Genomic DNA, 27779 nt, shown 5'->3' with positions numbered 1-27779 from the left:
CTGTTGGGAGTGATGCATTATGGGCAGCTATCCCAGCGTTCAAGTGGCAGCAACGTGCTTTTCAAAAGAGGGGGATGGGGTGGAGTGTCACAGGGAGCGGGGGAGAGAGAGAGAGAGAGTGGATTTTTGGAGCCGACACTGTGTATCAGCTCCCTGCCTTGCAAAATCAGAAAATTTTCCTGACCCCTTACTCTTAATTGCAAACAGCCTGCAGACCAGATAAGCAGCTGCTCCAACAGACTCCCTTTCTCTCCCTCCCCCCCGCTGTTTCTCTCAAGCAAATACTCTTCCCCGTGCCTGCCTCATTCACAGCAAGGTAGTGGGTTTATCTCATTTGATTGTTCAGTCAGTTACAGATTGATCACGGCAAACAGGAGCTGTGTTTGTTTTTTAGATAAGCAGCTCCCGGAGCCCCGAGTTCACAACAAAACAAAGAGAGGCAGCATAACAAAACAAAGGGAGTAATTTAGTTAAAAGCATTCTGGGATATATCCTTATACCCTGGAGGCCAATAATAGCGCTGGTGTGTGGCCACACTTAATGACCAGCGCTGCAGCACCAGCGCTGCAATGCTTATTCCCCAAGCAGACCCAGGTGTACGGCCAGCGCTGCAGCCAGGGAGTTGCAGCGCTGGATGTGCCCTGCAGGTGTGGACAGTTACTAATAGCAGCGCTGGAAAGCCTCCACCAGCGCTGCAAATCTCAAGTGTAGCCATACCCAGAGAATCATTTAAGACTTGAAAGAAGTGATATATGTGAGACTGGGTCTGTTCAGGAGTTCTCTGTCATTTAAATATTCCCACAATAGGAGTCAGGTGTGAAGAGTTTGGCAGGCCAGGAACCAAGAGGAGAATGTTTGATTTGCCAGCACTGCTAGTCAAGTTTATAGTTACATAACATGGTAGTAAACTAAATGGCTCCTTCCCACTCTCCATCACAGATACACATTTTTGTATACCTGGTGCAATTTCCTGCTGCTCCTGTTGTGTTCAAGCTGAGTAGTTGACTTTACAAGATATATGGTGATTGATGTGGGTGCTGTTGTATCAGAGATAAAGACTGAAATTTAAATATCTATTTTTCACTGTGCAACACAAGCAGATTTGTTCTCTGAAACAGCTTCTTAATTCCAGCAGCCCAGAAGGAAGGAGCCAGAATGCAGGTTGAACCTCATTGTTGAATTCATGGCTAACTTCAACAAGGTTTTGAAGCTTTCTCTATTTGGATTAAGCTTGAGCATCATCACAAAACAACCAATAAGGAGGGGATCAGGAGTAATGACAGTTTTTACATTATTTGTGCTTAAATCATGCTATTAATGCACCTGAAAACCTCTAAAGGAAAGTAGGGTGAATTAATTTAATGCAAGGCTATTTAAATCACTGATTTAAATCACCAAATGAAAAGCCTCGATTTAAATCATCAATTTTAATCAACTTTCCCACTTCACTTACTTTCTAAAGAAAGGTACATTCTCATTGGTTAATATAACCATGAAAATGTATGAATTTACAGCTAAACATAGACTCCATCAGTTACCTTGGTACCGCTGCCAACTTCAGAGCTGACACAGCTTCCAACTCCAGAAACAACGGAGGCATACTCGGTGCCGCTGGAACTGTGTCCACCATCGGCAGCAGCTCCTTCGTTATTCTGGGCTACAAATGAGTCAGACCAGTTGCTCACACGCTCAGGGTTGGCTCCACCTTTATCCCCTGAAGGCCAGGACTCTTTGGTGTCCAGAATGGAACCTTCTGCCTCTTGCTCTCCATCACCTGATATGAAGCAGGGGCCGTTCATGGAGAACTATGGGTACCAGGATTGGTGCTTGTCTCGCGCTCGGGCTGAGGGGCCCTGGCCTGGCACCTGCTGGCCACCTATGCCCTATCCATGCCAGTGGCCTCCATGGAATGTGTGGGATGCTCCTCAGTTGCAGAAGTCCCACTCCTCATCTCACTTGAAGGTGAGCTCAACGATCAGGTCTGTGGCAGTGACCGTCAATCTGGCACTGGCCCAGGCACAGGTGATCCTTTACCTTGTGGAGCCACAAGAGTCATTCCATACAAGTCCATCAGTCCTGGACAGGGGTCCCCAACGCGGTGCCATGGCGCCCGTGGGGGCATATAAATGCGCCCGCGTCCTGGCTGGCGGTAGAGCATCCGCCGAAATGCCGCCGAATTTCTGCGGTGTTTCGGCGGCGACGTCTCTCGATGACGTCACTTGCCAACAAGCAACGTCATCAAGAGGCGGCGACGCCGAAATGCTGCAGAAATTGGGCGGCATTTTGGCGAGTGCTCCACCGCCGCCACGGTCCTTCATCTGGCACCCGCCAGATGAAAAGGTTGGGGACCACTGACTCAGGCAGTGGTGCTATAAGGAGGGCTTTGGGATGTATGGCCACTGGGAGGCATTCATGGACAGAGGACTGTTCTCTTGGGATGGACTTCACCTCAATAGGGAGGGAAATAGACTTCCAGGATGGAGGCTGGCACAATTGATTAAGAGAGCTTTAAACTAGGAATTGGGGGGAGATGGTTGGGAGATGTCCAGGTAATCTCCATGCCGGATTTTAACATTGAGAGGGAAGAAAACGAAGCAAGAAAGGATACTGTTGTGGGTAGGAGAATGGACATACGGAGGAAGGGTACTGTAGATACAATTCTAATAGGTGATACTGGCGGTAGAATGTCTGGGCCTAATCGGGTAAAGAATGTGAGTGAAGCCAAACAGCAAGAATTAAGATGTTTGTACACCAATGCGAGGAGCCTTGGTAACAAAATGGAGGAACTAGAGTTACTGGTGCAGGAAGTGAAACCGGATATTATAGGGATAACAGAAACATGGTGGAATAGTAGTCATGACTGGAGTACAGGTATTGAAGGGTATGTGCTGTTTAGGAAAGACAGAAATAAAGGCAAAGGTGGTGGAGTAGCATTGTATATCAATGATGAGGTAGACTGTAAAGAAATAAGAAGGGTCGGAATGGATAAGACACAGTCTGTCTGGGCAAAAATCATATTGGGGAGGAAAGCTACTAGAGCCTCCCCTGAGATAGTGCTTGGGGTGTGCTACAGACCGCCGGGATCTGATCTGGATATGGATAGAGACCTTTTTAATGTTTTTAATGAAGTAAATACTAATGGGAATTGTGTGATCATGGGAGACTTTAACTTCCCAGATATAGACTGGAGGACAGTGCTAGTAGTAATAATAGGGCTCAGATTTTCCTAGATGTGATAGCTGATGGATTCCTTCACCAAGTAGTTGCTGAACCAAAAAGAGGGGATGCCATTTTAGATTTGGTTTTGGTGAGTAGTGAGGACCTCATAGAAGAAATGGTTGTAGGGGACAACCTTGGTTTGAGTGATCATGAGCTAATTCAGTTTAAACTAAATGGAAGGATAAACAAAAATAGATCTGTGACTAGAGTTTTGATTTCAAAAGGGCTAATTTTAAAGAATTAAGGAAATTAGTTAGGGATGTGGATTGGACTGAAGAACTTGGGGATCTAAAGGTGGAGGAAGCCTGGAATTACTTCAAGTCCAAGTTGCAGAAACTATCAGAAGCCTGCATCCCAAAAAAGGGGAAAAATTCATAGGCAGGAATTGTAGACCAAGCTGGATGAGCAAGCATCTCAGAGAGATGATTAAGAAAAAGCAGAAAGCCTACAAGGAATGGAAGATGGGAGTGATCAGCAAGGAAAGCTACTTTATTGAGGTCAGAACATCTAGGGATAAAGTGAGAAAGGCCAAAAGCCATGTAGACTTGGACCTTGCAAAGGGAATTAAAACCAATAGTAAAAGGTTCTATAGCCATATAAATAAGAAGAAAACAAAGAAAGAAGAAGTTGGACTGCTAAACACTGAGGATGGAGTGGAAGTTATAATCTAGGCATGGCCCAATATCTAAACAAATACTTTGCCTCAGTCTTTAATGAGGCTAATGAGGAGCTTAGGGATAATGGTAAGATGACAAATAGGAATGAGGATATGGAGGCAGGTATTACCACATCCGAGGTAGAAGCCAAACTCGAACAGCTTAATGGGACGAAATCAGGGGGCCCAGATAATCTTCCTCCAAGAATATTAAAGAAACTGGCACATGAAATTGCAAGCCCATTAGCAAGAATTTTTAATGAATCTGTAAACTCAGGGGTTGTACCATCTGACTGGAGAATTGCTAACATAGTTCCTATCTTTAAGAAAGGGAAAATATGTGATCCAGGCAACTACAGGCCTGTCAGTTTGACATCTGTAGTATGCAAGGTCTTGGAAAAAATGTTGAAGGCAAAAGTAGTCAAGGACATTGAGGTCAGTGGTAATTGGGACAAAATACAACATGGTTTTACAAAAGGGAGATCGTGCCAAACCAATCTCCTTCTTTGAGAAGGTAACAGATTTTTTAGACAAAGGAAACACAGTGGATCTAATTTACCTTGATTTCAGTAAGGCATTTGATACGGTTCCACATGGGGAATTATTAGCTAACTTGGAAAAGATGGGGTCAATATGAAAATTGAAAGGTGGATAAGGAACTGGTTAAAGGGGAGACTACAACGGGTCATCATACTGAAAGGTGAACTGTCAGGCTGGAGGGAGGTTACTAGTGGAGTTCTTCAGGGATCGGTTTTGGGACCAATCTTATTGAATCTTTTTATTACTGACCTTGGCAGAAAGAGTGGGAATGTGCTAATAAAGTTTGTGAATGACACAAAGCTGGGAGGTATTGCCAATACAGAAAAGGACCGGGATCTCATACAGGAAGATCTGGATGACCTTGTAAACTGGAGTAATAGTAATAGGATGAAATTCAATAGTGAAAAGTGCAAGATCATGCATTTAGGGATTAATAGCAAGAACTATTGTTATAAACTGGGGAGGCATCAGTTGGAAGTAACAGAGAAGGAGAAGGACCTCGGATCACAGGATGATCAATGTGATATGGCTGTGAAAAAAGCTAACGCGGTCTTTGGATGCATCAGACGAGGTATTTCCAGTAGAGATAAGGAGGTGTTAGTACAATTATACAAGGCACTGGTGAGACCTCATCTGGAATACTGTGTGCAGTTCTGGTCTCCCATGTTTAAGAAGGATGAATTCAAACTGTAACAGGTTCAGAGAAGGGCTACTAGGATGATCCAGGAATGGAAAACCTGTCATATGAAAGGAGACTCAAAGAGCTTGGCTTGTTTAGCCTAACCAAAAGAAGGCTGAGGGGAGATATGATTGCTCTCTATAAATATATCAGAGGAATAAATACCAAGGAGGAAGAGGAATTATTTAAGCTCAATACCACTGTGGACACAAAAACAAATGGATATAAACTGGCTATCAGGAAGTTTAGACTTGAAATTAGACGAAGGTTTCTAACCATCAGAGGAGTGAAGTTCTGGAACAGCCTTCCAACTGAAGTAGTGGGGGCAAAAGACATATCTGGCTTTAAGACTAAGCTTGATAAGTTTTTGGAGGGGATGGTATAATGGGATAGCCTAATTTTGGCAATTAATTGATCTTGGATTATTAACAGGTAAATATGTCCAATGGTCTGTGATGGGGTGGGATCTGAGTTACTACAGATAATTCTTTCCTGGGTGTCTGACTGGTGAGTCTTGCCCACGTGCTCAGGGTTTAGCTGATGGCCATATTTGGGGTCGGGAAGGAATTTTCCTCCAGGGCAGATTGTCAGAAGCCCTGGGGTTTTTCGCCTTCCTCTGCAGCCTTGGGCACAGGTCACTTGCTGGAAGGTTCTATGCACCTTGAAGTCTTTAAACCATGATTTGAGGACTTCAATGGCTCAGACACAGGTTTGATACAGGAGTGGGTGGGTGAGATTCTGTGGCCTGCATTGTGCAGGAGGTCAGACTAGATGATCATAATGGTCCCTTCTGACCTTAAAATCTATGATTCTATGATTAAGAAAATCTTCTTCCCAACTTGACTGAGATATCAAGGCTCAGTATACAGGGCTGGCTGACAGAAAACAAAAAACTTTTTCCTTGTTAACAGAGTATACCTGATATTAAAATTACTGAGAAAGCAAACATGGAACCCACATATTATGCTAATATGAGCATAACTTTTCAGACTAAAACTGCATTTTAATGTGTCTACCTATAATAGGTTATTTTATTAACAATTAAAGCATTTCCTATCCACTAACGCTTGCCTTAACTCCTTGGGTTTTGAAGGATGTGTTAACTTCATTTCCAGACTTCTAACGCTTAGGGTATGTCTACACTACCCACCGATCTGGTGGGTAGCCATCGATCTATCGTGGATCGATTTATCGCGTGTAGTGTAGACGCGATAAATGGATCCCCGATTGCTCTCCCGTCGACTGCTGAAGTCCAGCTCGGCGAGAGGCGGAAGCAAAGTCGACAGGGGAGCGGCGGCCGTCAATCCCACGCCGCGAGGACGCGAAGTAAGTTATTCTAAGTCGATCTAAGATATGTCGACTTCAGCTACGCTGTTCTCAGAGCTGAAGTTGCATATCTTAGATCGATCCTCCCCCATGCCCCACTGTGGACCAGGCCTTAGTGTCAGCTCCTTACTTTCCTTCACAGCAGATAAAAACTAATGAATTTTTGAAAAAGATAATCACGTTTTTGGTTTTGTTATTTAAATTATAAATTTAATTAAAAGTTTTTCTTTTTAAAAATGAACTTTAACTTAAATCTGAATTTAATACAAAATTTGTTGGTCTAAACTTATTATAACCTCTTAAAACATTTAAATAAAAAAAAAATGCTGAATCCCTGAGCCTCTATCAAAAACTTTGAATAGAAGTCTGCTTTTCTACATAACGAAAGAATATGGGGGAAAACATTCAATTTTTGAGGTCAAGCTTTTATGGCACAGTAGGTCATATACTGCAGTGGTCCCCAACCTTTTCGTCTGGCGGGCCTCATCATGTCTTTGCTCCATCATCCGCTCGAACCTCTTTCTAAACTTGACCGAGTTGCCACCTGCATCTCCAATCCTCAGATCTTTTCTTCCATCAGCTCTATCAGGCGGCACTTCATGCAGACAAAACTCTTTTCAGGTACCTCCTCCAGGATCATGTACATGCCGCAGCTTCCACATCCAGTCATCTTCATTGTCTTCCACTGCTTGGGTCACTACAGCTGCTGCCTCTGTATCTGTCATAGGCTTCCCACCTAAATCCTGTAAATCTGAGAAACACAAACCAACCCAAAACACCACCACCCACAGCAAAACAAATCCTCCACAAGCACCAAGACACTGCTAGAACACGGCACACTCCCTTCAGTAGCCTGTGTGTTCTTCTGCCTGCATCTCTTAGTCTTCCCCAAAACTCCCCCTGTAAACTCCCACTCAGACTCCCCTGTTTACAGCTCTGTTTGCTGGCTCCTGGGCTGCTGCCTGACTGGCTGGCTACCTTTATAGGACCCCTAGTCAGAGAAGCATCATCACCAGTAATAAAGATTCTGCTTTCACTGATGCCTGTACAATCCTGTTCCCTTCAGTGGGGTTGCACAAGTGTAAGTGGAATTTAACAGACTGCTATATTGATACATAAGAAGGAATAGAATTTAACTACCTGTCTTAGCTGAGCTAAGAGGAGTAAAAGGTAGTAATGTATTTTAGTCATGAAAGTTAGCAGACTGAATAGAGATGGGAGCTGATTGATTTAGCAAGAAGGCACCATTTGTACACTCTATTTTCAGATTATAACTGTTCCTTGACCTAAATCCTCATATGCAGCTGAAGAGCATACAAAACCATCCAGGAAAGGATGTGCAAAAGTGGCTTTTGCTTTCCTGATTAGGGCCAGTTGTGTTCCAGGCAAGCCCTCCGGCATAACTCAAAGAAACCTGAAGGGGCTGATATGGCAGCTAGTGATCAGTGAGATGTAAAGAAGCTGCAGCCACATTACTTTCCAGGCCATGCCTCCTGTGCTGACAGTGGTGCACAGGGTCATAGAAGCAACTTAGCAAACCAAATGAGCCCTTTGCATTGGTGTGATTCTCTCATAATCAGTTACACAACAGGACATCTGTGCCCAGCACATTGCATCCCAGTATCAGACCTTTATGTTGAAAATATTCTTTGTACTGGTATTAAGTAAGAATACAGCCACGTTTACAGCCAAGTCATTAGCACCAGGAAACAAGATATTTGTGGCTGAGATATTCTTACCTTACCTTATTCATAAATACTTCTCCGTAGTATACTATCACTGTAGCATGTCTTATAAACATTTCTGTATGCTGCGATAATCAGTGGAATGCCTCTCCTCCTTTTTATCCCATAATTCTATCCTTTTAGAATCTTTTCAACTCCTTATTCCACACACAGGTAGCGCTGCCTGCCCAGAGGCTCAGCACATGAATTCCAAACAGACCCACCTGTTGGGTCTTTGAGATTTACTATAAGCCTATCTTCTAGTCAGTAGCAGGAAGCACTTCCCATTTCTAGGCCAAGAAGTATTGCATTTAATCCTCCTTCAGTGTTCAGAGTAAAGATTTATAGGCAGATTTCAAGGCAAATGCTTGCTTTGTGTTTGAAAGGTAGTAATAAATTGAAATTCTTTCTTGCTTTTGGGTGCTTACTTATAATTCAGGCACACACCGGTATTTAAAGGACTTGTATGTATGAACAAATAAAAAGAAATCCCAGCATTTTGTCAGATTTCTTTTCAGACATGGCATTAGATATTAAAGAAATTGCCTAGGGCAGCGATTCTTAAACTGGAGTTTATAGCCAGCAAGGCGTCAGCTGGAAATTTTATTTAAAAAATAATAATAATAATAATGCCAAAGTAGTACTGATTGGAGTTCTGTCCAGCCATCAAGACAGGTGTCTGTGAAACTAAATGACTGGATCTCTGCATTCTCTCTATTTCAGTTTCAGGTTACTATCAATAAGCTCTTGTCTAGGGTCACCTTCAGTTATTTCCAGTTATTTAACATTCAAAATTCATTCCCCTCCCTCTTACCCACCCACTACAACTGCTCCTAAATCTGATCAAAACCTACCTTGAATTTAGGGAGGAGAAACAACACAGAGGGAAAGGAAGCTTTCTACTTAAACTTGAGTAACTCGGGCCCCATCAAGTGCTTTCAAGCACATCTGTCCCCTGACTCAACAATGATAGAATTATGTGTTTTCCTTCCCTTTTCCCAGGCACCCAGTGGCATGGTATCACTGGATGCGTAGTGATAGTTAACAATTGTGAATATTGTGGACAACCTCTAACCCACATATGTTATTGACTTTTCTTGTCACTTGCTGCAAGGGATAGCAACCTTATTTTCTGGTTGCACCACTAGCAAGAATAGAAAAAATCATCAGTGAGACTTAGCTGTGTCATTGAAATGTTTATTAGTGTGTTTCAACAAATCTTTAACTTTTCCTGCCTTTCTTGATAAACAAAATAAGGGAAAATATAAACTTGTTTCTAGTTAAAGTATAATATAAATAAAGCTATGTCTAGTGCTATTTTTTAACTTAAGTAAGGACTCCTAATCTGAAATCATCCTTTGAAATAGGATCCTAGGACCCAAAAGGTTTGAGCTGATACTTTATTTGTGCTATTTTAATTAATTTTTCTTCTCAAAACCAAAATGGCAGTATATTATTTATCCTTATGCTAAAAATAGGTAGTTGTAAGCTCTAGATGAGAGTCATCCCCCTTGTTGCTCCTTTTTAGGACCAACACAGTCGTAATATAGAAGGAATAGACTGCCTGTTTCATAGGTCAGTAATACAGGGTGGTTTTGAAGCTGACGGTTTTAGGCCATGATCATTCAAACAAGTACATTACCTGGACGTGTTTGCAGCACAGGGGCCTTAGTCACTAGGTTAGTTTCAGGCATAACCGAGGTTGCTGTGGGTGCATGTGTATAACCTCTGTATAGTACCAGAGTTACAGTGACACCAGATAGAACCATTAATGGTTCTGTCTGTCTGTCACTGACATATAGGAAGATTTGATCATAGGTGTCCCAGTAATACAAGGGCTTTATGAATAGCTTTGGGGGAGCAGAATCCTCACTTGCAATCTTTTGTAGTCAGGCTCAAGGAGAGTGGCTTAACTTTTTTCCTCTCATGTTTTCCCTCAGAAAAAAAAAGCATAATTAATATGCATTTTAACTTAGCCTTTCAATCCATGTCTTGCAAATAGCAAACTAAGCACTTCTACAAGGGTAAAAAGTTAATTATTTAAGGGATGCTGATCTATGCAACTTATGGGAATAGTGTACTTTACTAATCCTTGCTACTAAGTAATCAAAACAGGCCTGTTGAGGCCTTTTCTCTGATTATAGCTGTACATTCTTTGCCAGACCTGCCAACAGTTGAAACCTGTGCTAGGTTGCCAGTTAGTTAATACAGAAATTGCCATATTTAAAAAGGCGAATAGAAAAGTCTGTGTAATGTTGAGTTATATTTAAAATGCATGCAATGTAAGGAGGTTCAAGATGGCAACTTGATCACTTGTGCTTTGGTTATCCCAGAGAGGTTGAAAGGATGATGCTCTTCAATTTGCATTAGATATAGTACAGTGTGTAGCCACAACAGAGGTAAGAATGGATTGTTTGTGAGTAAAAAGGTTTGTAACAAGTCAGTGACCACAGCTGTAGTGGCTTTCAGTGTTACAATACCTTATTGTTTATTCAAAATTTGAAGTCCAAAAATTTTGCAACCACTTAATGGTCAACTACTTAGTTAATTGGAATTGGAAATCCAAATCTTATATGCAGCTTTATATAATCTCAACAGTGTACTCTATTTTATGGAATAAGCACTTGCCAAGTATGAAAATAAACCAGGCATTTCTCTGAGTCAGAAAAATATTAGTGCTGTAACACAATCTGATACTTCTAGTAGTCCTACATTTTTTAAGTAGCATAATCTGGTGGGTTTGGGGGAGGGGGTGTTAAAATTTATACCTGGTATTCCAGTAAACAGCTATCAACATTTCAAGTGGATAGCATTCTAGCTCTGATAACAAAGAGACAAGGTGTCCTTTGAATAGGATTGAGGCTTAGGAACTTCTTTATTCTAATTCCAGCTCAGATAATTCCCTCTGCAGCTTGGACATAGTTTTTCCCTTCAGTAAAATGGGAATAACACCTCAAAGGGTTGTTATCAAACAATTTTAGTGTTTGTAAATTACTTATATCAGTGATAATACACTATAAAATATGTGCAAAAGTAGAGACAGCATTTTAAACAGTAACTATCCCACTACTGTTATGGCTTGATTTTCGGGGGCGCTAAGTATCTGTTCCTCCCATTTACTTCAGTGGGAACTGTAGGTTCTCAGTACCTCAGAAATAGAAGCCACTGTGTAATAACAAACCTGAACTGAAGATTCATGACCAATTATCATGTATGGATATTCCTCGTTATAAATACTCCATAGAAGTATGAAGAATTGGGGAGGAAATGTAGTCAGACTGATTTTAAAAGAACATTATGTAAAACTTAATGCAGTATAAAATACCCAGCTTTCCCCCACTGGTCTTAACCACTGTATTGGTTGCCCTTGCAGCGTATGGACATGGATCGTCGCAGAGAGGATGCCCGAAATCCCAAGCGCAAGCCTCGCTTGATGGAGGAGGATGATCTGCCATCCTGGATTATTAAAGACGATGCTGAAGTAGAAAGGCTCACCTGTGAGGAAGAGGAAGAAAAAATATTTGGGAGGGGGTCCCGTCAGCGCAGAGATGTGGATTACAGTGATGCTCTCACAGAGAAACAGTGGCTCAGGGTATGTGCCACATTTTTCCTTTCTGACAGCTGGTATTTGTTGTTTGTGGGAGTTTGGGGATTTTTTGGGTGGAGGGGGGTTGTCAGTGATGATTACAAAGTTGGAGTTAGAGGAATGTATGGAATTAAAAATATAAGTTAAGTTGCTGGAACCAGGCACTGTTGCTAGACCTGGAATCAGTATTGCTCTCTGTGTTGCAAATATTCTGTTGCCATAGATCTAGCTGGTTTTCACTCACGTACTGTTGTAATGTTTCAGTAATGCAGATGCTTTTTCATGTTGTCTATCAAACCACTGATTACTGTGGGATAAAACAAGACACAAAAACACACTGAGCTTAATTAGAAATCCAGAAAACTTTGGAAAAGTCTTCTCTCTCACACTTCTGTGCATTTCCTGGTTCCAGTGAGATCAGAAAACTTCCAAAAGAGACTGTTTATTGCAGGATTTCCAGGCGAGAGAGCCTTGGCTCAAGAATCCAAACTTGGCTGATTATTCACACCACACCTCTGATCCTTTTGAGATTTCCCTAGCATCCTATGCACACACCTAATAATCTTCAGTGCATATAGCCTTTCAGTAGGTTATTATTTGTCAGAGGGTGGTAGGGAGTTGACGTTTAATCTTCAGAAAGTGTTTCCAAAACCACGTAAGAGACTTTTAGCATTCTTTTCTCAACTATAATTCCCAGAAAGGATTGATAAAATGTATATTTTAGTCAGTAATCTGCATATACATACCTACTGTATTTGAGTAAGTAGGTGGTGATCTATTAAAGTATCAAAATTGTGCACCTGTGTGACTAACAAGAGCAGCAATGGACACTGCCAGCATGAGCATATATTCAAAAGCTAACCAATTAACGTGCATATTGGGAAATTGAATCATCTGACATTTGATACATTTTATTTCTCAAGTGTTTCATTACTAGAAGTTTTGATTTGACTAGTTACTATTTATTGTGGAGGGGATGGCAGGGAGAGATGTGTTGTGTTCTCCACAACTTTGAGCAATAAAGTTTTCCTACATCCTTTAATTGGAGTACCTAGGGGATTATAGATGATATGACAATCTTTAAATATATACAACTACCAGAGTTTATAATTAGCTTTACCCCCAAGGCATTGCCACTGTAACATGATCACATGCGTATTGGACAAAAATTTTAGATCAACCGTTCCTTGCTAATGAGAACTTGTAAACAATAAGATGCTTTAAAATAACACTAAGGCTTTCCAAAAGTATACACGATCCAGTAAATTCTAAATTAAGAAAGACATTTTGTCTTTAATTCATAGCATTCTTCCCTCCCACGGATCTGTTATAATAAATACTTCAGAACTAGACCTGTCAATCACTGACAGCTGAAGAATGCCCCATAGTTCCCTCCAGTTTATCTGCCTCACCAATGGGTGTGGCTCCCCAAGATCACCCTTGCTTTAAATCAGGCTGTGTAAGGGCTTATTTTTATGTGGGAACTTTGTATATGTTACTTTTACATTCAGTCAGAATAAGATATATTTTTAAGATATAATTTTGTAGCCAGCGGCCAGCAGCCATTTTGTAGCCAGGGCTCTTAATTTGATTTTATAGTGGTTTTGATTAGGTAATACAGATTTGCTCAGTGAGGTGTCTGCCTTCTGTTCATTATTCATTCCAGTTTAGCTTTTCATCTAATGGTTCTTATATTTATCTAATCCTAATGTTTATCTAATCCTAATGTTTTACCCGAGCTTTGTTGGTGGTTGTGATATAGGAGATAAAAGATAGATATCTGTAAAATTGGGTAAAAGCTGTTGTCTGCAGAATCTTCTCACACGCTATACAAGAATCTTTTCTGATTTCTATTCTTCCCTCATTCCTCTCCCCTTTCTGGTTACAGTGCATAACTTTCTTTTGTATCACAAAGTTCAGTGACTTGCTGAATATCTACTTAATAGTCAAATAAGTGATTATTTTCCCCGGGCACTGGGAGAAAAGTGCATTCCAAACTAAATGGAGTGCTGTGAAGTACTTTATTGCATATCCGATTGAATTTATTAACCTTTTTACAAAAAAATTATCTTGTTTCAAAAATGTGTTCCTCTGACCCCAGTGTCCTGAATCCATGGATACCAATTACTCCATGATAGAGGTCACTAAATCACAAGCACCAAACCTGCCTTACAATATAGGAAACTGAGCCTTTTGCCTGGGACTGCAATCCGTCAGAGCAGCAGAAATTGAGTGTAAGTTACTTCCCACTGACAGAAGGGAATATTGAACAATATTGCCTTCCCTCTGGTGGAGAGTACTGCAGGTCTTCTCCCATTATGGTTCGACTGATAACACATTGAGGAAGGAAATTAAGCTAGCCCATGGCTTGCAAGTTTGCATGGAGCCTGAGTAGTTATTTATTATTACTTGTATTGAAGTCTAGCTGCAGTTGAAAGAAATTCCATTCAGAGTGACAATTCCAGAAAATAAAAGGAAATGAGGTGTCCTGACTGCTACTTCTAAGTTACAATGAAATTAAAACTAATGATACACTTTAGATGAAGGGAGCTTTCCTTCTTTAAGAGTCCGTTAGAAAATAGCAGGTTTGAAGGATGAATGAGAACCAGAGAAGTTTATCCTCCCAGTATTTATTTTTAAGCAAATAAACTGCCCTTACTCTGCTGGATACCTTCCGCAGTAAGTATTTTGAGGCAGTACCAAAAGTACAGTGTTGGGACTTAACAAACAAGCCTTGAAATACTGCTTTGTATTTAGGATGTGCTCTCAGGAAACAGTTCCAGAGTCCCAGAAACTGGTTCCCTTATGGAGAGAAGTCTTGAAAAGAGAAGTTCTGAGTGACCATTCAGGAGAAACAAAAAGCAGTAAAACATTTTATGGTTTGTTAAAGGGATTTTTTTTTTTCATTTTTTTTTCGGCTGTTTCTCCAAAGATTTTTTTAAAATATCTGAACAAATATTACTATAGTTTCTACTGGTGCCTTGAATACATTCTCCTCTAGGAAACATTAGGCTAGTAATGTGACAAAAATGTGTAATGGGGCACACAAGCCTCCATGCAAGGCAGGAAGGGGTTAATGGGCTACTAAAGGCCCAATTAACCAAAATTAAGACACATGGAGCAGGAAGCAGGCTTCCAGGGAAGGGCTTAAAAATAAGAGGCCACCCTCCAGTTGGAGGGGAGCTGCAGAGAGCAGATGTGGAGGGTTTACTGAGAGAGAAGGCTGGCTAGGGCTAGGAACTGAAAAACTAGTGCCTAACATCTTCCAGAGCAAGGAGAGTGTTTACATTTGTGTTGTTGCATACTTGTTTCTGATTTTGAGTGCCCCAAAAAGGGTAGCACTGTAAGAGGCCTAGCTGGAAGGCTAAATCTGTGCAAAGCCAGAGGGCATTGGAAATTGGGCAGAGCCGTGGAAGAGCAACTGAGAAACTGATGCTACACTGCACAGTGCCACAGGGAGGTGCTCGGGTAAGGAATGTGCAATAACAAACATCCTCTGGTATTTTGAACAACAGCATTGTGAGCAGCAATGTTGAGGACCTTAGCCAAAGTGAGCTGCATACCTATTTAGAACAAGGTTTTTAAGATAGCTTGTTTTGCTAGGTTGAGTTTCTAAAAGCCAGCCAACGTGAACTGAAACTACAAGTTCTATGTTTTAAAGACAAGATTTTCATGTCATTTCTTAGGCAAAATTTTGAAACCCTCAGTTATCTGAGCCTGCAATTTAGGTAACTGGGATGGTATTGCTTACACTGAAATTCAAAACAGTTACTGAAACCGTGGTGCTCAAATTATTGTTAAACCTTTCCCAGACTTCCATAAAGAGAAAATCCTCATTATAACATCAAAAAACACAAAGATGGAATAGTATTTTGTGATCTGAGTCAGAAAAAACAAACGCTTGAAAACTAGATTTTCACAATACGTGTTCAAAACTCTTCTAAAAAAATCTTTTAATTAGTGCATTTTCGTGCTTGTGAAAAGTGCTGGGTTTATGGCATTGGAAATTAAGATGTGCCTGCAGAATAACGACAGCACAAGCAATGGCAATGCAAGCTGCCCCACTCTGCTAATGGACCTTGATCAATATTGGAGGGCTACCTCTTTCTCTGTATCATTGGATCTTTTTGCTTCTCTGAGATTGCAAACAGTATTGATAATTATGACGGTGGGTTTTATAATGTAGTAGGACTATAACTGTCACCACCGATTCTTAGGGTTTTGAACAGTGATTGAGTAGTATTGGGTTTCCTGGGCTGGATTTGAATTTGTAAAAGAGGTTACATATAACCTTCCAAGCAACTTGTCATGTGTTTTGGCCACAAATACTCATTCAGGCCTTGTTTTCATTGACAAAAGAGAGATGTGGTTTTTTGTTTTGTTTTGTTTTTTCTCCTTGAGGTAACTGCCACTCATGAGCTACCCCAAGATAAACAGCCCTAGAACCCTCCAGACTTGGCCTTACTGAGTTTATTTCATGGTAAAACTAAAGTGCCTGGTCTTCTCTATGTTTTTTTTATCTCAGAGTAGCTCATACATATTAGTTACTTGGAGGTAAAAAACTTCACTCTTTCAGCAGTGAAGACAAGGCCTCAGTCTGTAGCAAAAAGAGAAATGTTCAATATTTTACTTCACCATTAGCACCAACTTAATGGCTTTCTTTTTTTTTTAATGTGATGTGTCTTGAAAGCAGACCAAAATAGGCAGTAGTATACCTTTGTTTTCCAAGCAGAACACATGGGCTCCTGATCCAGCAAATATGGGTGGGACTCTGTGCACAAGCACAACCCTATAGACTTCAGTGAAACCTGAAAAATAAAAACAGTGGGAGTACACATTTGTAAAATTATGCACATTCTTGAGACTTTGCAGGACCAGGGCCTTACTGGGTAATTGAAATATAAACAAGATTTGTTTTCCAGTTTTGTTTTGTTTTATTGTTATATACTGGGACAAACATGCATAAACACTGTTAAAAACTGGACTCATCAAGATGGATACAATTGCCAAAACCATCTGGTGGAAAGTAAAAACTGGGAGAGCTCTTAAAAATGTAACCTCTAACTCACCTTGAAGTACTAAAAATGAATAGAATATTCTGTCTAATGTACCCTGGAAATATGATTTTGTTGATAAAGAATTAAAATTCTCCTCAAGTAGTTCCAAATTAAATGTAATTAAAATGGAGAGAATTCTAACATCTTAGAAATGGTGGAGAAATGGAAGACTAGTGTGTTGGACATTCATTTTAGTTACCTCTGGATTAAACATAATGAGACATCAACGTTTTGAGCTCCATCTTGTGGTGCTCCTTTTCTGCTGCTTTTTGCAAGGACATTGTTGTTCCTACTGGACTTGTCATCGCACTGTGCTTTCTGTTCCTCTGAGAAGAAACCCCATTTAAACTCCTCTTAGGCCATTGAGCCTGTGGCATCTTGGATTCCTCTGTCTCTTCTTCACCCAGCACCTGACTGGATTAACTGTAAAATGGTAGGATCTTTTGGATACTTCTACCATTAAAGGAATAAGATCTACTTTGCCTCTCTCAATGTTCCTTATTGATAAACACAACAGTAGAAAGGGTCTGGCAACGTGGAACTCACTATCTGACTGATAAAAAAATAGCTGTGGTTGTCAATTAACCACAGTTAACTCACACGATTAATTCAAAAAAATTAATGGTGATAAAAAAAATTAATTACGATTAATTGCAGTTTTAATCACACTGTTAAACAATAGAATACCAATTGAAATGTATTAAATATTTTGGATGTTTTTCTACATTTTTCATATATATTGTATTCTGTGTTGTAATTGAAATCAGTGTATATAATTTTTATTACAAATATTTGCACTGTAAAAATGATAAACAAAGAACTATGTTTTTCAGTTCACGTCATACCAGTACAATCTCTTTGTCATGAAAGTGCAATTTACAAATGTAGATTTTTGTTATTGTTACATAACTGCACTCAAAAACAAAACAATGTAAAACTTCAGCGCCTACAAGTCCACTTGTAGTCCTACTTGTTCAGCTAATCGCTAAGACAAACAAGTTTGTTTACATTTACAGGTGATATTGCTGCCCTCTCCTTATTTACAATGTCACCAGAAAGTGAGAACAGGCATTTGCATGGCATTTTTGTAGCCAGCGCTGCAGGGTATTTATGTGCCAGATGTGCTGAACATTTGTATGCCCCTTCATGCTTCGGCCACCATTCCAGAGGACATGCTTCCATGCTGATGACACTTGTTAAAAAAAATAATGTGTTAATTAAATTTGTGACTGAACTCCTTGGGGGAGAATTTTATGTCCCCTGCTCTGTTTTACTTGCATTCTGCCATATTTTTCATGTTATAGCAGTCTTGGATGATGACCCAGCACATCTTGTTCATTTTAAGAACACTTTCACTGCAGATTTGATAAAATGCAAAGAAGGTACCAATGTGAGATTTTTAAAGATAGCTACAGCACTGGACCCAAGGTTTAAGAATCTGAAGTGCCTTCCAAAATCTGAAGGTACAAGGTGTGGAGGATGCTTTCAGAAGTCTTAAAAGAGCAACACTCCGATGTGGAAACTACAGAACCTGAAGCACCAAAAAAGAAAATCAACCTTCTTCTGGAGGCATCTGACTCAGATAATGAAAATGAACATGTGTCAGTCCACACTGTTTTGGATTGTTATCGAGCAGAACCCATCATCAGCATGGACATATGTCCTCTGGAATGGTGGTTGAAGCATGAAGGGACATATGAACCTTTAGCTCATCTAGTACGTAAATATCTTTAGATGCCGGCTACAACATTGCCACAAGAACACCTGTTCTCGCTTTCAGGTGATATTGTAAACAAGAAGTGGGCAGCATTATCTCCTGCAAATGTATCAAACTTGTTTGTCTGAGCAATTGACTCAACAAATAGTAGACTGCGTGGACTTGCAGGCTTTAAAATTTTACATGGTTTTATTTTTGAATGCAGTTTTTTTTTTTGGTACATAATTCTACATTTTTAAGTTCAACTTTCAAGATAAAGAGATTGCATTACAGTACTTGCAATAGGGGGATTGAAAAACACAATTTCTTTTGTTTTTTAGAGTGCAAATACTTGTAATCAAAAATAAATATAAAGTGAGCACTGTACACTTTGTATTCTGTGTTGTAATTGAAATCAATATATTTGAAAATGTAGAAAACACCCACACATATTTAAATAAATGGTATTCTAGTATTGTTTAACAGTACAATTAATTGTGATTAATTTTTTAATCGCTTGACTGCCCTAAAAATAACTTTGCAGAATGTTGCAATTAGGTGGTTAAATTAATTCCTCTCTTACTATTTCCTCTTTGAGAATGAAATGGGCCATTGAGTTTAACTTTATTATTTTTAATAAGGGGTTAAAAATGTGCTCAGTTTTGCGTTGACCTTATTCTTTCTCTCCAACTCAGACAAAATTTTAAATGGCTATTGCATGACTCTTTCAGCTGCTAGATCCGGGTAGAGTGATTTAAATCGTGATGGAAAAAAATCAAATTAGGTTGAGCTTTGTAAAATTAACTTGAAAACTTGTGCTGTTGCGATTTAAGATTAACATTTATCATGAACCAGCTTACAAATGCTGTTTAATGTGCCACAACTAATAGAGGGTTTGTTGTTTGACGTTTACAAAACTGTTTTAGACATAACCAAAATATTGAAAATGTAAGGCCCTGATCCTGCAACCATTTAAGTGGGTATAACCCCACTGATTTAATGGGATCATTCATGCTTAAAGGTAAGCATGTGCATAAGTGTTTAGAGCACCAAGGGCTAATATTGTATCTCTGTTAAAAACTTCCTCTTCATGGCATAAAATCTTTGTCACTTCAAAGCAAAATGCTTCAGCATTAATAATGAAAATGATTTAGACTTTCAGTACACTAATAACGTTATTGTGAAATTTTATGTACACACAAGCCAAATTTAGGAGCCTAAAGTTAGATTTTAACCCATATTTAGGCACCTGTTGGTGGACTTTTCAAAAGCAAAAAAACCCAAAAAACAAACCCCAGACACAACATAGAAGCGCAAGTCCTATTGTCTTGAAACTGCAAAACCTGATGGTGGAGTATAGCCTGGTTGAAGTATTTCAGCTTTCGTGATCTCTGAAAGTTCAACATACTGGAATAAGGTGATGTGGGTTACAGATATAGCTTATGCATTTGCTTACCAATATTGCCTTTGTGAAGGGGGAAAAAAACCCTCAAACTCTTTCCTCCCCACCTACCATAGTTTTGAAAGGAGATTTCTTAAGCAATTCCTTGATCTGGGAGGTGTTTGCTCAGTTTAGCTCATCCACAAAAGGGTGGGGTCAGCAGTAAAAGCAAGAAAAGCTTAGGTTCATCCATTAAAACTTTTCTTGTGTTAAAATTAAAACAAGGGCACTGCCCCAAGGAGTTAACAGATGAATTCAGAAATATACAAACAATTACATTAAGCACAGAAAAGGGTGCAGACATCATCTGGGAGAGCAAAGAACAGAAGTGGATTTTAAAGAGAAGGAAGCCATTTGGCACATAAGTTGGAAGCATCATCAGGCATAGAGGACAACATGAACAAAGACAAAAATGGAGAGGGGAAGGAGAAAGGGCTGATGGGGAAAAAGTGGAGGTGTCGGCATTGGGAAAGCTGCACTGGGTGTGGAAGATAAGACAGATGATCTAAACTTGATGTGGAAAAACAGAGGTGGTCTTATACTTTGGCACAGGGCGTTCCCATAGCTAGGGTCGTCTTCTCCTGCCACCTCTTCCAAATTGGTAATGAGTCCTGTTATCTGAAGAAACAACTTCTTCTTGTTCAGTACCGTCATGCCTGATGCTGGCATCTGTCATGCTGGTTTTGAGTAAGTGTTTTAAAACCATTGTCATAAGTGCTTAGTATCTCTATGCCAGTAGGTGGTGCAATACCTGGATAAGCCACTCTCTGCTTTTATGAAGGATTTTACCCCTTTAAGCTCAGATGGTTTTACGATCCTACCTCCTTTATATTATCTGATTATTGATTTATATTTTAAATATCTATTTTGGATACCTTCTCTGAAACATTCTTCTGATGGATGTTTCATTTACTGTCAGAATATACCAAAGTATATAATCCGTGAATAGCTGATTTTTCTGCATGTATACTCTTTTCTTATTGTGTTTTAAAATATTATAAATTAGAAAACTTAAGGAGAAACAGGGGAAGCCAGTGAAGGGTTTCAAGTGGGATATTTCTCCATGAATATCCCATTTTTTTTGTTGAACAGTCATGTCTTCAGTTTTCCCAAGTCCCAATTCAGAACCCTAGAATTTCTTATTGATTGAAGCATAGGATCATATCAAATTTCTGATGGGCCTCTGAAAAGTTTTAATTTTTAGGCTTTATTTTAAAAATAGTGTTCTATGAAGAGTTTCTCTAGTTACTTGACAATGCACACGCCCTAAGAGAGGGGTCTGTGTCCTGGCCAGCAATGGTTTACCTTGGATCAGATCGTCCTCTTTAGTACTCCAGCTTACTTCCTGGCATCCTGGAGGTTGATGGGACTATTACCTACCAAAACCACCCACAAACAAATGAGAAAAGAAGCTTTTAGTGGGGTGGGAGGAAAACAAAAACAATGCCGTAAGCAGCACCTTAAGACCACAGCAGAAGAGGAATCTCTAGGACCCGTCAATCATTGGCATATCGATATTTGGAAAGAAGGGTTTCCCTGTGCTTCCAGGCTAGATTTTTGTTTTTGGCCTGAGGACCTGAAGTTTTTCTGTTTTGCTTGTCCTTTGGTACATCTTCGGTGAAACAACGAGGAGTCATTTTTTTACCCTCAAAAGCTTATGCCCAAATAAATCTGCTAGTCTTTAAGGTGCCACTGGACTCCTTGTTGTTTTTGTGGATACAGACTAACATGGCTACCCCTCTGATACTTGGCACCTTCAATGAAAATATTTAACTGGACAACTAATGTTCTAGCATAGCAGCAGGATGTCTTTATGTGGCTTTTAGAGATGTCAGGCACTGATGTCTGGAGGTAAAGGAGCCAACTATAGCAGTATTCCTTGAAGAGAATGATTAGGGTTAAGGGAGAATGAGAGTGGGACCTTAGAAGAGATACTTGTTCCCTGCAGTTTTCTCATGTAATCCAAAAAAGGCTGCCTGATGATCAGTGTGTTCAGCATTATCAAGGAGTCTTATCACAGTGGTACTAAGCCATGACTGAAGTAGACGTTTGCAGGTTATCACTATTTCAGGTTAGGGTCATGGTGTTTTGTGCCACTTAATTTTCAAGTAACTGTGCCTAATGGTGATCTCAGAGCAAAGGAAATTACTGTATATCTTGGTCCATGACAAATCTCTTATGAGGTAGTGTCCTTTAATGATGAGAGAAAGGGATTGGAAGTCAAGCTACTGAGTTTTATACTCAACTCTGCCTTTGATTCACTGTGGGATCTCGGTCAAGTTACTGGATCTGTGCTTGACATAAAACTAATGTATCCACTACCTAAAATTACTGCTCCAAATTTTAATTAATTTGTATGGTGCTTTGAGAGGCTTTCATGAATGGTGCTATGTAAATACAGAGTATTTAGTATTTTATTGTATGTCATTACCCACCTTGTTATAAGATACAGCTTTTTAATTTGTTTAATGTAATTTCTTTGATAGTCTCCCCATGGTGTGTTTTTGTTTTTTAAAGTCTAATTTTGCCTGATGTGTGCATCTTGTTATAGCACGATTCCCTTGAATATTATGGGAGTGACCTGAGGAAGGGGTCAGGACTATATATGTTACTGGCTGTTGGTGCCATAATTCCTTAAGTGAACATGTGCACCCATTTTTCTCAGCACACTCACATGTTCAAATTTCCAGACTCTCAACAAAGTGAATGTTGAGGATACATCCATAATGTGCATATTGTCCAAAGGGATGGAACAAAATGTAAACTGATTTGACCTTCCATATTTTGCTTGTATGCTCTTTCCACCAAGAGGAGATTAAAAATTCCCTTGTTAATCAGAGAAATGAGATTTCAAACAGTATTGGGCAGGCCATTTTGGTGGGCAGGCCCACTCTTCTAGCACTCACTTCTGTCTGGCTGCCTTTAGAAAACACTGTAAGATGTATCTGGCCAAACTTTTTCCATAAAGGATCATTTTAAGTTTTTTCCCTTTCATCCATTTTCAACATCCACATCATCATATCTCCTTAGAATTCTGGTGCCTGAGCAGTCTCAGGGTCTTGGCTCCCAAGCAAGGAAAGGTTTCTTGCCTTAATATAATAAGTATGCAATGAACCAATATACTGCAGAAATGTATTGCCTGCTGTAATAAGTACATGGTTATTAACAGTGAAAGGTTTTTCCCTCTGTATGAGCCCAGCTGCTGAGGTCCTCACAATTTCTGTTGGCTTCATTGAGAATTGAGGGCACTCTGTGCCTTTCAGGAGGTGCTCAGCTCTTTGCAGAGTCGGGCTTTCTTTTAATATAATAGGGTCCAAGCTTAATTGTAGTCACACATCTCGTTTTCTTTAGGCAAGGAAAGTGTTAAACTCTTATTTGTACACTATTTTCCTGACTCCCTTTCTACTTACCTCACTAATCCAGAGGCAGTTGAGCATGGGAGATGTCTTTGTGCTGTGTCTTGCACTCTTGCGCAACACGTCATCAGTCAGAAACTGGGGATTTGCTTCTGGGATTTGTTTCATTACCGTGCTGGTAAAGGTTTGGAAGGGCATTCTGTTTGGTCTGGCACTCTAGCCCTGTGTAGTAAGGTTTTCTAGCACAGAGCTCAGTCAGCTGCACTGGTTTAATCAATCTAATATCATTCATATATAATATATAATTTTAAAAGATTATAAATACCTCTGATATTTGACTTACGTGTAGTTGTATTCAACTTTTGGGAAGCATAAATCATAATTTTAGCTTTGAATTTTACTGTATAATCCAAGATATTAATTTACCATTTGTAAATTATTGTTAAAGTTAGCTGTCACTTGTACATTAACTACAGTATTTGACTGTTATTAGTGTAACACTGGTTTCCTGGTGCCTGCACTACAGCTTTAAATTAAGGAAAAGAGTGTCTGAATTTACATGTCTTTGCACATGATTTTAATAACAGCTTTCTATACATTAGTACTGAAGTACATCTTTTTAATATTCATTTGCAGACTTGTGCTGTACTGGCAATTAATTTGCTGTCATTTGTCTGCTAATCAGATTTACAAAGCATAAGAGCAAATGTCCGCTTGCTTATTTGTGTTTTTATTTTTTGGTTTTGATGGGATTGAAAATGTATCTTTAAATGTACTGAAATGTTCTTTTACCATTACTCTTTATATCAGCCCCTAAAAAGTAACAGTAGATACCCTGAGCAACAATTAAAGGCGCAAATGTAAGTAAGGTATGTGGAGGTTCTGGGATGGAGGTAGTGCTTTTGTTTGGGGGTTTTTAAGAGAGAAAAAAAAAGGATTGGAAGCAAAGTCCTGTTTTAGAAGCAAAATATTCATTTTTAACAAATATATATCCATTTTCTAAAGCAAATTAAATTAGAATATTTACCTCTTTATTTTTTTTAAATTCAGAGTAGTTTTCATAGTAATCTCTCAATAACCTGAACCTATCTGTTCATAAGAGAACAATAAAATTGCATTGTGTAATAAATACAGTTTTTAAATGCTCACATTTTTAAATTATATATGAAATTGTTCAGTTTTGTGGTTAGCATTATAATTATTACAAGAATCAATAACTGCCCAGCTAAAAATCTATTTGGATGCCTGGAATAATAAGGGAAAATATGATAAGTAGTTGTCAATATTAAAGCAGGCTGAAGGAAGAAGGCTTCGGGCCTTGTAGTAGGTAGAATGAAACAGCAGATTTGAGTATCCACAATTCTTTCAGTATTAAATTTTCAGTAAAATAAAATTACTTGTATATGAAAACATAGCCTTTCCCCAGCTCTCTTTTTTTTCCTGATCAGCTGATGAAGAGACTAGCAGCTCGCTGCTTTGCTGGCTTGTTAATTTTATCCCCACTAACTGTGATTTCCGATAGCCGGCCTGCTGATAGTGGTAAGGTAAATATCCTTTTTCATTGCCGTCTTGAAGATTCAGTAGAACTACATCACAGGCATGTGTAGGTGTGTAACACATCAAAAGCCGGTGTTCTCCGTATTTCTGTGTGCAACTGAGTGCTTAAGGAGAGCAATAACATTAACTGTTGACAGCCTTGCATGCTGTATTTATTATTAGCATTTTCTAGCTTCCAAGATTTACGGAGAAATTTCCTTTTCGTAATCTTCGCTAGCTGCAGTGGTATATAGTGGGTGTCCTGCTTTAGCCAAATGAATATTAATGAATTTGTGTGCAGATTTTTTTTCCTTCCTTTTTCTTCCTAACTCATCAGATCAAGCCTCCTTCATAATGGTTATCTGAACGCTGTGGAAGCATGATGGAAATTGTCTTTTGATTACTAAGGCCTAGTTTCAGGCTGTCCCTCAGGATTCTGTGTTCATGTTTGTTCTATGGATTTGCACATCGGAGGATGCATAGGAAACAGATTTTGAAATCCCACTGGCATTTTTAACATGCCAGGTTGTTTTGTGTTGTGCACCAGGTTTTGTTCACAAAACGTTTTTCAAGAGACATTGTACACAAGTGAAAGAAATTGTGTCTGGGCTGTAATCACTCTTTTTATATTGATTGTTATACTCACATGATCATAAATATTAGCCATGTTTGGTGCTGTGGAAAAATGAAGGTAATTGCCTTATGATTAGAGCTCTTTCAGCTACAAGAAAGGATTGATTAGCATTTGCATCTACTCAAGGCAATATTGAGAGGCAAGAGACAAATATCAACATCAGTTATATTCTGAGAGAGCATTAATCCTAAAGTCTAATTTTAAGATTTTGAATATTTTTTGTAGTCTCTCTTTATACTTCCTTATTAATTTCCGTTTTCTTATAACCAATTTGCGTTTAGGTATTTTGGAGTTGTTTCTCCCTCTCCCCCTCTCCATTGGGGGTTTGTTTTCTGGGGGGCTTTGAGATTTTTTCAAAAGCAAAAAAAAGTTCAGCTTCTTGTTTTGTCACATGGATCTGTCAGTATATGAGCAGGTTCCTTTTGTACCTGGTTTGTTTTTGTAGACACTTTATTATCTCTCTGCATAGTGCTGCTGGCTCTGGTTAAAAGCACACGTTTGCAGGTAATTGGAACTAGTGTTTATTGTTTGTGATTGTGCTTTTGTTTTTCTTTTTCCATGCCATGATACAAGTGTTCTTTACTATAAAACATCATATTGTCACTGCTTCTGCCTCTTCATTTGTTATTATACTGAATGAAAATTGCACAACATTTTAGAGCTGGTTTTAACTCTTAAGTGATTTGTAAATTTGAAAACTCTTTTGGAAGAAAAGGCTGAATCTAGTGTGCTCCTACTTAAAAGGAATGTATAGGAAAAGCTGTGTTACTTTCTTACATTGATACCTAATGTGGACTGTCGTGTCTGCAAACACTCACATTAAAATATTTTTTAGCACATAACTGTTACTACAACGAAGAAATTAATGCATGTCTTGCAGTGTACTTACTAGCGTAGTGCCACAGGCCCTCAGAGATATGGATTTGTAACTTGCAAGGTGGAACTGAGGGTTAAATTTAATATGAGTCCATCTGAGGTGAAGGTGTTTTTATAATTACTTTAAGTTTAGTGTCTTATTGATTGCCACTCACTGATTTTTCTCTTGAACTCTTGTTTATAAATAGACTTACTGTGTTGAGTTGTCTACATCTGGCTGGTCTTTTAAAATGTGATTTTTTTTCTTTGCATCTTTGTTTTTTTAAAAATATAATTTTTCTGACTCCATGGTTCACAGGCAATCGAAGACGGCAACTTGGAAGAAATGGAAGAGGAAGTCCGGCTTAAAAAACGAAAGAGACGAAGAAATGTGGATAAGGATTCTGGGAAAGAAGATGGAGAAAAGGCAAAGAAGAGAAGAGGAAGACCTCCTGCAGAAAAATTGTCACCCAACCCACCTAAACTGACAAAACAGATGAACGCCATTATCGATACTGTGATAAACTACAAAGACAGGTGAGCTCTCAATTTTGTAGATTGGTTCTTTGTTGTTTCCCAGTCTTTTTGGGTTGCTGACAAACCATTTCTAGGATTTTAATGGCGTGTTGTTTTTTAACTGTAAATAAAATTATCTCACTTTGGAGCTGGTCTTCCACGTACATAACTTCCATTGGTACACACTGGGACTTGTTGAGAATTTAATTTACAAGAGAGGCATATAACCTCTTTGTTTGGAAATTCCACTGCCCTGTACAAGAGAAGTATTTCTTAGTACAATGCGCTCCATTAACCAGATATAGATAATCCTAACGAAACCTCAGGGGTTGGTATGTTTGTTTAATAATCAAATAGCACAAGCCAGATACAAAATATTTTCATTTTCTAGACTCCATTTACATCCCTGACCTTCTCCCTTCTCTTAATCTCTGTTGATCTCTTCAGCCCTAACTTCCTGACTCCTACCTGAAGCCACGGGCTCTAAAGAAGAGTCTTCCTGATGGCTCAGACTATTCCTTTAGCCTATTGGAGCCCCTTGCCTTAATGATTTAGCTATAAATCTTTCCAACACATGGCTACTGTTTTTTTAGTACGAGTTCTCATGTTGGCACTTAAAAATATTCTCCAGACTCTTTAGGGATGGAATGAGGAGCATCTGAACTGACAAAGAATATGCTATAGAAATATTATATGGTGCTATAACCCACCATCAGTGAGGTTGAAGCTAGCGTGTCATTATAAGCCAATATTCAGTATGCCACCTCTCTTAACTTCCTCAAATAATTAAAGCCCCTGATATTTCACACGAAACCTCCTCCTAAGATGAGAATCACTTTTTATTTGGATTTTCAAACTAGCTTTGCCTACAGACTCCAGATTTGTACTTGTTGTCGTTTTATTTTGTATAGTGTTTTTAAGGTGAAATTACAAAGATTTATAATAGAAACAGCTTTTGA

General features: G+C 39.2%; 1 protein-coding gene across 5 annotated transcripts in view; it reads left to right on the top strand.

Moving 5' to 3' along the window:
- The window catches only part of SMARCA2 (SWI/SNF related, matrix associated, actin dependent regulator of chromatin, subfamily a, member 2), a 174398-nt gene that overhangs the window by 114895 nt on the left and 31724 nt on the right, over positions 1 to 27779 (top strand). For 4 of the 5 annotated variants that reach the window (XM_045020794.1, XM_045020795.1, XM_045020793.1 and 1 more), the window contains 2 exons: positions 11517 to 11735; positions 26624 to 26841. In XM_045020794.1, the coding sequence (XP_044876729.1) occupies positions 11517 to 11735; positions 26624 to 26841 (437 nt within the window). Of the gene's footprint in view, positions 1 to 11516; positions 11736 to 24727; positions 24824 to 26623; positions 26842 to 27779 lie in introns of those variants that run through there. The other variant, XM_045020798.1, reaches the window with a different exon arrangement.

Source organism: Mauremys mutica, chromosome 6 (genome assembly GCF_020497125.1).
Source record: "Mauremys mutica isolate MM-2020 ecotype Southern chromosome 6, ASM2049712v1, whole genome shotgun sequence".
NCBI lineage: Eukaryota > Metazoa > Chordata > Testudines > Geoemydidae > Mauremys > Mauremys mutica.
Note: the sequence above shows the minus strand (reverse complement) of the source record. Positions and strands in the feature narration are given on the sequence as shown.